Genomic DNA, 13,232 nt, shown 5'->3' on the forward strand with positions numbered 1-13,232 from the left:
CGGGTCTGGTCTAGCCTTCTGTGTGCTATAGAGAGACAAAAAAAATTCGGCAGAGTTTACTTTAACTTGAAATCGATTGAGGTTTATGTAGCAATTTTGTTACTACTTGTTGCTTTAGTTATTGTTAAAACTTTTAACTACATTTACTTTTTAGTTTCTAACGATAATTACAGTTTTACATTTACTCAATGTAAAGCCTTCGCTGGCGTTAACAGAGCTGTTAACTGATATGTCCAGTGTTGACTAGTGCTGCTGTTAGCTTGGCGCGCTGTCTGCGAAATTTAAATTTGCTCGGAATCCAAAAAGCAAAAACTATCAAGCTAGAATACTTGATGAAGGAAGGTATTTCATTTAACATTATGCTTACGGAGAAACGAGCGAACCCCTGAAAACATTTCCTCTGCTCATATTTCCCGAAATGCCCGCAGTTTCTAGTTCTAAAAGCGAACATTTCCTGCATTCTTGCGAATGCGCCCAATTCCAATCCGTATCCGCAGGGCCCCGAAGTCGTTTACGTGAATTTCCTCAATTGTTCGGCCATTAACTTTTGCCATTTGCCACCTTAATTGTTGTTCTTTCTTGTTTGTGGCACACAGCGCTGGAAGACGCCCCACTCCGCAATCCCCTACCCTTTTTGCTATGCAAATGCACAAATTGAGGCAACGACAACGGCAAATGCGATGCAGTCCGCTTTTGGGTTTCGTTTTGGTTTCGTCCCCAACGCAACGCTCGTAATTATGCGCAATTGTTTAGCGTTTAGCTAGGAAAGTTCAACTAACATAATTGATTTTTCATGCCGCGCCACAAGAATTTTAAACAAACTGCACAGGTCATAACAAAACACACAGCCGGTTACTCAGTCGAGGAATGCATGTTTGTCGATTTTCAGTACTTCAGTTGTAGTAGTAGAAATGAAATACATGCCTAAATACATACATTGCATTTTGTTAATATATTGTAGCCAATATTACTTATTTCCACCTTGGTAATTTGCATAGTTTTCAGAAGTTTTGGGCTGGCGCTTTGTGTTGCATACTTCGTGGGGCTGCGCAGTGCGCACTGGCGATTTGAATTTCATTTTGGCGGGACGGGCAAATAGCTAACACTCCCAGAGGCACTGGCCCAATATGGGCCTCATATATTCAACGTAATCAGTGTAATTGTCAGCGCAATGAGCCGGGCGAATCGCTGGGATACTGGGAGCCCAGTTCGGTGGCTCCAAGCATCCAGGATCCGCTCTCTTCGCGGGTCTCACGCACGGCAATTGTATAATTTATCGCTCCAGTTCTAATCGGCAGCTGTCAGGAGGACGCCTGAGCTGTTGGCCAGGTTGGTTGGCCAGTCCAAGATCTCGGGGGAACGATTTAATTCGCTGGCCATATAAGTCGGAAATTTGTACGTTGATTAACGCGCCAATCGTTTTACACAACAACGTACAAAGTGTCGATGGTCTCCCATTCCCCGCTCCTCGGCGATTTACCCCCGATTTAGACCCACTTTTTCAACGGCTGCGGCTCCAATCGCAGTTTCATTTCAGCCGTCTACGTGTGATTTCATTGCACTTGCAGCTGCACAGCGACAATATCGTTGGTCTAGCAGGAAACTGCACTTTGTATTGTCTATTCCCTCTCAACGCGGATTTCTCCCAGTGCAGCCAAGTGGCCAGGAACAGCAGCTATGTACATATGTATGTATATGCGATGGTATGAACGCAGAGCAGTGCGTTCCCAGCGTGATTACTCGCAGATATCATATAGAAATAGACAGCTGGAAACCTGCTGGGACGCCAAATGAATTAGCTGCCGATAAAACGGTTTTGATATCTGAGTTGCGAATATCAGATATCCACTAGATACCACTACTGTTATACTTGTATATAGTTTGTAGTAAATATGTTAAACAGTTAATGCGATTCTTAGTTTTCTTAGCCTACTAAATGGAATAGGAAAGAAATCTTTATGCCCAATATACTTTGTATGTAGGGTATCAGCAATTGGCGAAAGGAAACTTAATTTTATAGATAACATCCCATGAATAGAGGTTCATAACTCGAATCATCATGGTGATAAAGTTGTTAATGCTATCAAATAATTGTTACAGTTGACTTTTAAGTTTCTCACCAGTTTAATCGCAGTAAATGGCGATATTGAGACCTCTTCTGATGGTTCGAGATACTTATTGTTGGTTTCCATCCAGCTGAAGGCATATGCCACCGGATTATCTGCGGATTGTGCCCACTTCCTTTGTTTTTGTGCCCCTTGGCTTAATTGGATGCCACTTGCAGCTGAGGGAAAGGATCAGATTTTTGAGTTTGTCATAAGTGAACCCAAACGCTTCCCGTTTGTTATATCGCAATGGCTTTTGGGTCCAAAGCCAGTTGGCAACAGCAGCAGAGGGCCCAAAAAGCGACGGCCCAATTATCTTTTGCATTCGGCGAATAATTAGGAGCTTGATTGACATGCGGATAAGGAGACATACACTTGGAATGCCATAGCAAATTATCGAACGGCTACTGTGCAGCTCCTGATCCACAAAAATCAAAGGCCGTAACGACAGCGACGCGGCAGGATGGGGATGGGGATGGGGATGGTGGCTGCTCGCTGGAGAGGATCGGGCTGCGGTTTGGAGTTTGGCGTATCGGGATGCCGTTGAGGACGACAACGACGCCTTCCATTTATTGGCTGATGCTGATGATGCTGCGCCTTTGTCTGCACATGGAGTGGTAATCTGATGCTGCAACGATACAGAAGCCACTCCAAAACAATGACCAGACTGCCGGACCGGGCCAGAGGATGGGGATAGGGATGGGGATGGCGATGGAGCTGGATCTGGAGTCGGATGGAAACTCGTTTCGGGGCATCGCAGCAATTACAATATGTTTAACTACGTCAGCGCCTTATCTGCGGCCCCGAGGACTAACACTGCGCGAAAAAGGGCATTACTTTCAAGGTTGAGAAATAATTTTAAGGTGAATTACAAAGGAAACTGCTGCATATCATTAATTTAATCTACATTTATGGGGAGGCATATAAAATTGAGCTTTAGTCAGGCTAAACTTGTTGTGTTCGTATTTTTTCTCAGTGTAAGCCTGGACATTTTGGGACCCGCTGCCTCCGTGCTCCGCACAGAAGTTTCTCCCCGGCCGTGTGTCAGCGATTAATCCAGCCGACTGGCTGCCCCATCAAACGGCTTGTTAGCCTGGATTCGGATTTGGGATTCGGGGTAGCAATGGAATGGCATCGAGTGGAGTTGGGAGCTGAGAGTCAGGAGTCGGGAGCCTCATCATCGATTGTGTTATATCGATGGCGTTGCTCCGCTTCTGGGACGCGGTCTGGGGCCGGAATCTCATTTGCGATTAAGTTCTTATGGCCACTGTGCGCATTTCGCGGAAAGTTGGCCAGCAGATCTTTATTGTTCGATTGGTTTATTTATAATAATTAGGTGCGCCGTGCCAGCTCCTTCTCTCTTAGTTTATTTTATTTTGTTTATTTTATTTTATTTTATTTATTTCGCCCGGCTTATCGACTGGCTGGCTGGCCCATAAATTCTTCGAGCTCGCACCTTTTTATTGTGCGCACTCACACACGCGGCTTCCTTCTGCGCAGATTGCAATCGCGGGCTGCACATGCGCGTGGAGCTCGGAAAGTGGGGGGATCCGAGTGGGGATCCAAGTGGGTACCCAATTGGGGAACCAGAAGCAACTGCAGCGCGTTCCTTTGGTAAATTGCTCACATTAGCAGGTTGTACGACTTATTAAGTAAGCACAATTTGCGTGGCCGCCGCACAAAAGGAGCAGCAGACGAGGAGGCAGGGGATCGATCGCTGGATACCCGATCCTGGAGAGCTGCGCCTGCTGCAAGTAATGGGTTGCCGTTAAAGGTGGCGACCGGGAGCCGCCTATACCGACAAGTGATTGTTTTATAATTGCAATCGCAATTGCAGCTTGCAGCTTGCAGTTCGATCCGCTAAATTGGCCCCAAGCTCTTTGGCATCGAATCGCATTGAATGGCTTTGGATCGTTTTGGATCGCCTTTTACCGCATCCTATCGCGTATCCAGAGATGTTGGGGGCTGGTCGTCGGAATTGGCAATCCATTTGAATGAATAATTGCTCAATTACGAGCAGAGCCACCAAACGAGTCGCACTTGCTGGGCGGAAAATTGTTTTCCGAATTTGTCTGGCTGCTCTGGAGTCAGCATGGGTGCGGCTAAAACTTAATTGGAGCGGACTGCGGAAAATCTGCAGCTAAACGGGCTGCATTATTCACAGAGCTGCAGGCCATCGTGTTGGATTCTCCAGAGGATTAACTAGCAATGAAAGGCTGCAGTTGTGATGTAAATATATCAATAATACACTAACTACTACAAGCTACTTGGTGGACCAATAAAGTTGCTATAGAGTTAGCACCATATCATTTTGAGATGGCCAAGCCACATCCTAATTAAATCGAACTATAAACCCAACAGCCATCCAGCTGGCAATCGCAGATAGTGGCGCATTTGAATTGCATTTTTATGCCAGTGGCAGAGGCGATTTAAGCACCCAGATTAGCCAAAGTCAGAGAAGCGCGACAAAAATGGCGCTAAGTCCGCGCGGAGACAATAAGAGCCATAAGATGTTGGCCTGGCATTAGGGTGAAATCGAGAAACGAAACTGGACCAGTTTGAGCGGAAGCAGCCGATGGCTTCACATATGAGGATGGCAGCAGAAGCAGGAGCAGAAGCAGGAGGAGAAGCAGGAGGAGCAGCGGGATCTGGAGTTGGAGATGGAGCTATGGATCTGGGGCCATGGAGCTGCATCTGGGATCTGCGACTGTGACTGTCTGCGGGCACGTAAGAAATTTCATACTAATTGGCATAAATACCAAGTGTTTGAGGAGAGAGACGTTGCTCGCTTTGGCCCGGCGACACTGACAAACGGACAAACGGACAAACGGGCTGACTGACTAACTGACGCACTGACATTGAGAACCGGCAAAATAAAAACAAGCACAGTAGAACTTGGCTTAGACAAATTAGGAATGAAATATATAGTTAAATGTAGTCTTGATAAAGAGGTTCAATTAGGTGGAGTTATGATAGCGATCGGGCTCACCTTTCTCCAATAAAAAAGACGTTAAAGGTGACAATAGTGATTAAATCTTATAAACCCGAGTAGCACTATTAAATAAAATACTTCAAAGTTAATGCTATTTAAATATCGAAATTCAGTTTAAAGAAGTATGAATATTGATTGCAGTTCCGTGTCACCTTTCTTGAAAACATCGAAACATAACCAAAATGGCCTTAAATTATATATAGTTAATATAAATTAAATGTATACAAGATTGTTATATTATTCATTTTACGTATGGCTAATCCTTCATAGCGATGTCCGACTGTGGCTGAAAGCAGCGACTAACGCTTGTCGATGAGATCTTCACCTTGGCAATCATTAATCGTCTGCCAGCGACATAATATCGATGATGGAGCTGTGTCTCCAGCGACTCTCGTCTAAGCCAGTTTGGGTCTCTTATTTTACCTGGTTTTGTTTGCGTTTCGTTTTGTTTGTGGCTTTGAGCCCCACTCGATCGCTCCGCTAGTTGGCCGCGTGCAAGGCTGGAATGCTCATCGAACCAATTGAAATTGCTGTGACAACAATAAAAATTCAACTTTGGGGCCTCTTTTTGCTGCTGCTGCAGTGGATGTTGCTGCTGCAGTGGATGTAGCTGCTGCTTGTTGCATGTTGCTGCTGCCAGTGGCATTGCTGTTTTTGCCGTCCGCCTGATTGACTGACAATTAGACGTGGCTAAAATGTTGACTGATCAAGCGATTTGTAGCTGTAAATTCATCTCTATTTCGTCCAGCCGAGCGCGATTTCATGTCCGCTGCCTGGGAATGCTGCTGGTTTTTCATCTCCCAAGGAAAACCTCCCACCTCCCCCCCACGACTCGTTTTGGTTTTATTGCCTTTGTTCGCTGGCTCATTGGCTCATCGGCTGTCCTGCCTGGCGGCTACTTGTCGCTGTTAAAATCCAATTAATCGAACAATTTACTTTGCTGCGTTTAGCAATGGTGTCGCTTTTGCCCGGCTATCTGGGCACGGGCTGGGATTGGGATGAGGAATTGGGATACGGATACGGATACGGATTCGGAAGTGGGTTGAGTGTGGGTACACATCTGTATCCTCCAGGCAAATAGATGCATACCAAGGCAACACTGATTCAAATTTACATAAATATGCAAATATATCTTAATTGATTTGCAGTACTTTAAACTTAAGCACCCAACATGTGTTCATATTTATCAGCTAATTAGGCCGCTTTGCATGCGATCGCTTTCCAGCCAGTCCTATTATTTTCCCGAGCCGCCCCTTTCCCCTCTTCCCTGTCCCATTTTCCATTTGGCTAACGATCTGTAAGTGTTAAGACATAAATTACTAACCGCCTGGCGACATGACAGCGCTACAAAATGCGGACTCCTCCGATCCCCAAAATGAGCGGGGGTCCAACCCTTTGGCGCGCAGCCGAGCATGATTAGTGTCAGTTTTTGTCACTTTAATGGCGGGCTAAGAGGCCGGGGCGGTGCGAGGGCATTAAAAAAGGAAGTGTGCCCTATAAAATGGGCCAAAAAAAGGCCGCTCAACTGCAGCGCGACGCTTTCGTTAATAGACGCTCGAATATCAAAGTGGAAAACTTCAGAGTAGAGCCGCCACGCCCGCCCCATTAAACCACAAAATTTATTGCGCCAACTAAACGAAATCTCGGCAGATCTGTGACAGCCCAAATCGGGGGAAAATCGAGGTGCAGTTGCAGCTCCACTCCACTCCACTTGAATCGAATCGAATCCGCGATCCTTAAACAACTCAATTCGAGTGTTGTCACTTTGTTTTGTGCGCCACCGAATGTTGAAAACGCAGCTCATTAATTTTCAAGTGTAACTTTTATGAGGCATTTAAATGCGTGCGAGCATCAGGCCAATGGCAACATGCCATTATGCCGCATCCCATAAATTCGGCGCATCTCCCTATGCCACTGCATATACATAGTGCCATGCCTGCCCCACCACTTGGCCACATGTTGCAGTCGCCCCAGCCAGCGTGTCGCACATACTTGAGATTGCATTAGTCGGTCTACGCCCCCCTCCCCTTCCCCACCCCTTCAAGAAAAGCGCAGCGTGTGGGGGGAAAATAACAGGAGAACACTTGGGGCAGCGGAGAGTGATCAATGCAGCCTCATCTGCCCGTTTGCAACCCATTGCATTAATAATCCATAACTCCGCAGTCGGGGGAATCAGCGATGGGTGCGTGAGTACGGAAAATCAAATATGCAACATGAAATATGTAAATATATAAACCTAGGAAAATTAAGAACGAAAAATAGCGACATCGGTTGTGCTCTCATTCTCATGAGAAGAAACCTTCTTGATTTCAAGACGAAAATGATCTTAATTTTGATATATTCAGAGGGAAGCAGTATCTGAGAATGGTTCGATCTCGATCTGAGATGCTGATCATGATTCGATCTTGGCTAGATTTTGAGATCGAAATTCTAAAATCTAGATCTGTTCTTCTAATAGGAAAATGAAAAAGAATATAAAACCTTAAAGATTAGATATATAATAAGATACTAGTATGTATGATCTATAAACAGCAGAAACATCTCTAGTTGCCACCCACGGAAGAGGGCATCCCAGCCATCCTGGCCTAGTGTCGATAAATCAAGAGCCCGAGTGGAGGAGGCAAACGAGATGGGACACCTCCACTTCACTCGGGGATGCGCAGGGATCCTGCTCGGGAATCGGGTGAAATATCGTCGCTGCTAATGCTGTTAATGAAACATCGTAATTATGTTATGTTTCGGGTGGGGACTTGGGATGTGTAGAGCACCCTACTTAGGGAAAACGCGGCTCGCACAGCACATTAATTATCCGCCGGCGGGGGAAAGTGAAAGTGCGGTCGGGGAGGGGAAAATATGTAGTACAGGCCAGCGGCAAACAGACGGAAAACGAGGGCAAATACAAATGTTGTTCGGGATAAGTGATCTGAATACGACATCATGTATTAAAAGGATTTGTGCAACCACAACAAGCGCTTCAAAGAAGCCGACTTCGATCCCATTTTTTGTTAGGAGTTTGTAGAGAAATGCAGTCCACATTGCCATTAGGTGAAAGTAAGCAGAGCTGATAAATTACTAACAAACATTTGCATTATGCCAATGATAATGCATCACACGAAACCACAAGTAAACATGTTTTGGATAACAACTGATGGTAAATAGTTTCCCACTTCTTATTTCACTGCTTTCCCACTTAGCCAGTGCCCACTGTAGCCACAAGCCCAAGCTGTCGATCGAATTATTCGCAAATTAAGCAGAAACAGCAGGCGCTCGCCACGCCCCCCAGCCCCCAAGGCAAGGGGGCGGTGCTGCTATGGTCGAACTCATCTGAACTCGAGCGAAAAGTCGACGACGGATGGAGCTTTTGCTCCGTTGACTTCATGTCGCGGCGTTTGTCAGGCGATTAGATAACATTGCCATTAATCGCCGGCAATTAATTATGGAGCTCCGCTTTAAAGTAGTTATTATAATACCGAACTGTCAACACCTACTTGTGAGGCAGAGAGGAGCTAATGGCCCTTCCTCCTCCCTTCAGCTGCTCCAATCTCCTTCCTTGCCAGCGATGGCATTTCAGCTGCTTTCTAGCTGAGTGGCATAATACCCATAAACCTATTATATGTGTTCACACGAGTATATTAATCATTATATATAGTTTTCAGCACTTTTTAAAGTACTTCGAAGTATCTTTCAGATATCTTTAGTGTGAGTGGAGAGTATCTATATTTCCTACTTACTAATTTTCCCAGAACTGTTAGCTACTATTTTGGAGTTTTTCCCCAAGCCAGTACCACCACTGCCCCCACATCCCCCATTTGGGTGGTCGGCCACTCGGACTCGGGGAGTTGGAAACTCGTTTGTCCCCCTTCACGTGGATGGGATGTGTAAATGTATGTTAATTTGGCGATCGTTAAATACGAAAATTTGTTGGCTTTATTGTCAGCTGGGACCGGGCTCTTTGTCTTTTGCATCTTTAATTGGTTGGTTAAGGTTGGTTTGGTTAAGCCATATGGTCTCGATCTGATTTGTTAGCGTTAACCTGTGGTAGCTTTGCGCTGGCTTCTTGTGTGGGGCTCTTAAATTAGCGTTAATCGGGCGGACATAAAGGCTTAATTGCGGCTTATCGCTGGCTACAGCAAGTTGATAACAAGGAAATGCCGTAATAAAGAAATTAAAATGGCTGAATACACGGCGAGAATGCTTCTACTTCTTGTTTCGGCTTCCAGTTGCACAACATTGTTGCAGCGAAGCATCAGCAAACACTTGGGATATGTTTTTTTTTTTTGATTCCCCAGCCCCATTTTTCAGAAAACATTGGCACAATTGGAATTTAATGGAGTCAATTTGGTGCCTGGTGATGCATAAACTGGCCAAAAGCAGTGGATTGGTGTGAGCACTCTTGAATGCAAAGAGCTTCAAAAGTCGCAATGGAATTGGAATGCTGCAGATGCCACTGCACTGGGAAAGATTAGGGATGCCTACCTATTATTGGTAGCTCCATCTGCAGAGCCTCTGCTCATATTTCTCTCAGTGTACTGGCCAAGTTGCTCCTGCTGGCCGCTAACAATGCAGATCAAGAGATGAGCGCGTCCATTTCGGTCTGCGGATCGCCATTGTTCCACTTGGCATGTTGTTGTTTTAGGAGCTCGCTAAAAAGACAAATGTGGTGTGCGAATGCGGATGTGGATGCGGGGGAGTTGCTCCTGACTTAGTAAGGCTCCAGTTCGAGCTAGTAAGCCAGTAAGCCAGCTAGCCAGCGCGTGTTAGTTCCACTCGTTAAGGATTTACGAGCAATTTTTATCACTTTGAGGATCGCTGACAAATCCGGCAACAACAATGCAATGCAACATGCGCATAATAATGGCAAGTTGTCCGGCATACAGCATGTACATATAAATACATATATATATATATATATATATATATATATATATGCTGGTGGGGATATATGCCATGGCTATGTGCTATGAGCCATGAGACAGGAAGCGCACTCGGCTGTCTCATCTTTGTCGCTGATGTGGCCAAAAGTGGCCAATAAAACCCCAGCGACGATGTCACCGGGCAGCAACAATTGCAGCAGTTGCAGTTGCTCTTGCAGTTGCAGCAGCGATGACGACGAATTATAGCAAAGTAATCGCAGTGGACTCTCCAGTTGCCAGTGCATCCTTTGTCCACCTTGATAATACCCTTTCAAGGAAGAGGATATGCCAAAGCCAATTTTGATTTACCTTGCTATATAAGTATTATAAATATATGCAATATATCATGCCATAAATCAATTTATACACTATACTAATCAAGTAAATTTATATATTTATTATATTTATCTATTTATCACTTTGAAAATCCTAGAGTATTCAGAGTTTCCCAACTTTATTTTCCTCTGCACCTTACTTATTTATTTCGCATCTTTCCCCCTTATTTTTTTGTACATTTTCCTTGGCCAATATCGTTGGCGGCTTTTGGCGTTGATTTCCCTTCCAATTTATGTGACATATTGATTTTAAATTGATGATAGTCTATTTTGCGTTGGCCAGCCAACGGAGGAGCGAACAAAGCCGAACGAAACCAATTTATTTTAGCCATTTTAAATTGGCATTTTCGCTGGGTACGCAGCAGCGTCCGCTGCATTTGGCCAATGCGTTCGGGCCAGGCTCATATGACTTCATCAGCGGTTTATTGTCGACGGAGACGAGTTGGCTGGCTCTTTGGACTTCTGAGCTTCTTCTTCTGGTTTTCTGGGCTTCTGGCCTTCTGCTTTTCTGGCTGGGAAAATGGCAGCAGACTGGCCTGCCTGCTCCATTCATAGGTGCGCATTTAAATGCAAATTTAATTCAATTAATGATGCATCAAATGCAGCCAATGCCTAATTGCCATGCGATGATCGTCGTCCATGTCCCGCGTATTTATTTTTATTTCATTTCATTTACTTTTTCTATTGCCCATCCTGCAGGATTCGCAGCAGAAGCCGCAGCTGCCGCTTGACAATATGGATGATTTAGTAGTCGCTGCCGTTGGGTTGTCGTGTCTGAGGCACCATAGGCGTAATTAGACAAGCATTGTGCAAAAGCGTTAATTAAAAACCGCAGAGACACACAGCCAGTTGCCATTTTTCCACCGACTATTGACTGCCAGCTGCGCCAGCGCCACGACTTCAATCTCACACTTGGAGATACATTTGCAGCAGTCACAAAACTATAGAAGTTCACTACTAATTTGCTCAAAAAACTATAAGGTACATTTCGGAACACTTTTATCTATATCGAACAGTTTATGAAAAGTTACTCCAAAGAAACTTCAAGATACTGTTAAGAACTGGTCAGCTTCATTTTAAAGTTCCTAGTTCGTTGAATATGATTTATTTCAAATTTCTGCCATTTAATGTAGAATGTATTCCCTTGCCAAAAGAGCTTATTTTTGCAAGTGCAGCTCCGCAGTGTCGATTCCGTAATGAGCCCGCGCATCGATTGCGTAAGTTCTCCGCGGATGCATCTGCTCCCAGTTTCCAGGGCCCATTCTCATTCCCATCTCCCGAGTTGCATGTCCCCAGGTCCTCGAGTCCCATTAGTGCCCCCGTGCAGCGGGGATAGGAATGGTGATGGCGCTGCAGCAATCAGCTAATAATTTCCTCCTAAGCGATCAGTGCTCGAGCTGTCATGGGGCATGAATGGGGCTCCATGCTCATGCGTATTTATGAGCTTCATGGATTCCTGTTCGCTGTCCGCCCAGCGTTGAGTGCATGGGATTTCGGATTGATTTTGACGCCAATCGGTGGCGTCAGGGGAATCCAAATGGGATTTTGAAGAGCTTATATACATTGTAGAAGGGGTCACAGCTAAAGTGTTAAAAATGTTACAAGGCTCAGCCTCAGAAAAACTTGTCAAACCCTTAATATAGCTAGCAATATCAAAAAGTTTAAAGTAAGTTTTCACATTTTTCATTCATTGCCACAACGAAAAATAAATTAGGCATCTTCAGGATGATAAGTTTCCTGAAATTAGCCAGGAATCCTGGCCAGCTGCAATCCCAGTGGCTTCGTGGACAGAAGACCATGCCGGTGTACGACTACCGTTGCCCAAATCCACCCAAGTGGGGATACTCGGCCTTCGGGCAGAACCAGAAGACATGGGGCGAGTGGACCTGTGCCAGGTTGGATGACCTGCTGAACTGGGGACGCAAGGGATCCCTCTGGCCGCTGACCTTTGGCCTCGCCTGCTGCGCCGTGGAAATGATGCACATTGCGGCTCCTCGCTACGACATGGATCGCTACGGAGTGGTGTTTCGGGCATCTCCCCGCCAGGCAGACGTGCTCATCGTGGCCGGAACCCTGACCAACAAGATGGCACCGGCCTTTCGAAAGGTCTACGACCAGATGCCCGAGCCCAGATGGGTTATATCCATGGGCAGTTGCGCCAATGGTGGTGGCTACTACCACTACTCCTACTCGGTGGTTCGCGGCTGCGATCGCATTGTTCCGGTGGACATCTACGTGCCCGGATGTCCGCCCACCGCCGAGGCCTTGATGTACGGAATCCTGCAGCTGCAGAAGAAGGTCAAGCGCATGAGGACTCTGCAGATGTGGTACAGAAAGTAGAGGGTATTCTTGTTAGGATTTCAGTAAATAAATGATACCTTGTTAAGTAAAGTGTTTTTGGGGTGGTGCAACCCATAAGTAGAGTTAGACTTAAATCGATCCCAACCTAATCCGATCAATGCCTTACCCAAAACGAAGTCAAAGAGTTAAGCGCATCAGTTCCAGCATCCTGGCTCAGAGAGTCGCTTAGTCAGCGGAACAGGGCTCGTGCTCACCTGCAAGGATCGGTTTCATGTCCCGCCAAGGACCTCTTAAAGCGAGTCCTGCAGACAATGCGCGGAGACAATAAACACTTCTGGCGGCACTGTCTCTCAAGTGGCGATGAAATATGAAGGGTTCTTGAGGCATATGAAAGGATTTCGTTGTTTCCCATTTTTTCGAGCCAGCCCGAAAATCCTTTTTGCGAATCTGGCGACACCGAGCACTTGAACTTGGTGGGAACATCATTAAATCCCCGTTCGAGTGCGGTGAGTGCATTAAATTGTGGGACAACTAACGCATTAGTGTAATCCATGTGCGACACACCCACAAAAGTGGCAGATCCTCG

General features: G+C 45.7%; 1 protein-coding gene across 2 annotated transcripts; it reads left to right on the forward strand.

The window, feature by feature from the left end:
• The first annotated feature begins 11,957 nt into the window (after window positions 1-11,957).
• LOC6612700 (NADH-quinone oxidoreductase subunit B 2) lies at window positions 11,958-12,725 on the forward strand. Of its 2 annotated transcripts, none has more exons than XM_032721590.1 (2): window positions 11,958-12,011; window positions 12,060-12,725. In XM_032721590.1, the coding sequence occupies exon 2, from the start codon at window positions 12,071-12,073 to the stop codon at window positions 12,683-12,685; it is 615 nt and encodes a 204-aa protein (XP_032577481.1). In that variant the 5' UTR covers window positions 11,958-12,011; window positions 12,060-12,070; the 3' UTR covers window positions 12,686-12,725. The 2 variants fall into 2 exon arrangements, with proteins under 2 accessions (XP_032577481.1, XP_002037203.1); XM_002037167.2 differs by having other exon boundaries at window positions 12,070-12,725.
• Window positions 12,726-13,232: the final 507 nt, after the last annotated feature.

The sequence above is a fragment of the Drosophila sechellia genome, chromosome 3R (genome assembly GCF_004382195.2).
Source record: "Drosophila sechellia strain sech25 chromosome 3R, ASM438219v1, whole genome shotgun sequence".
Taxonomy (NCBI): Eukaryota; Metazoa; Arthropoda; class Insecta; order Diptera; family Drosophilidae; genus Drosophila; species Drosophila sechellia.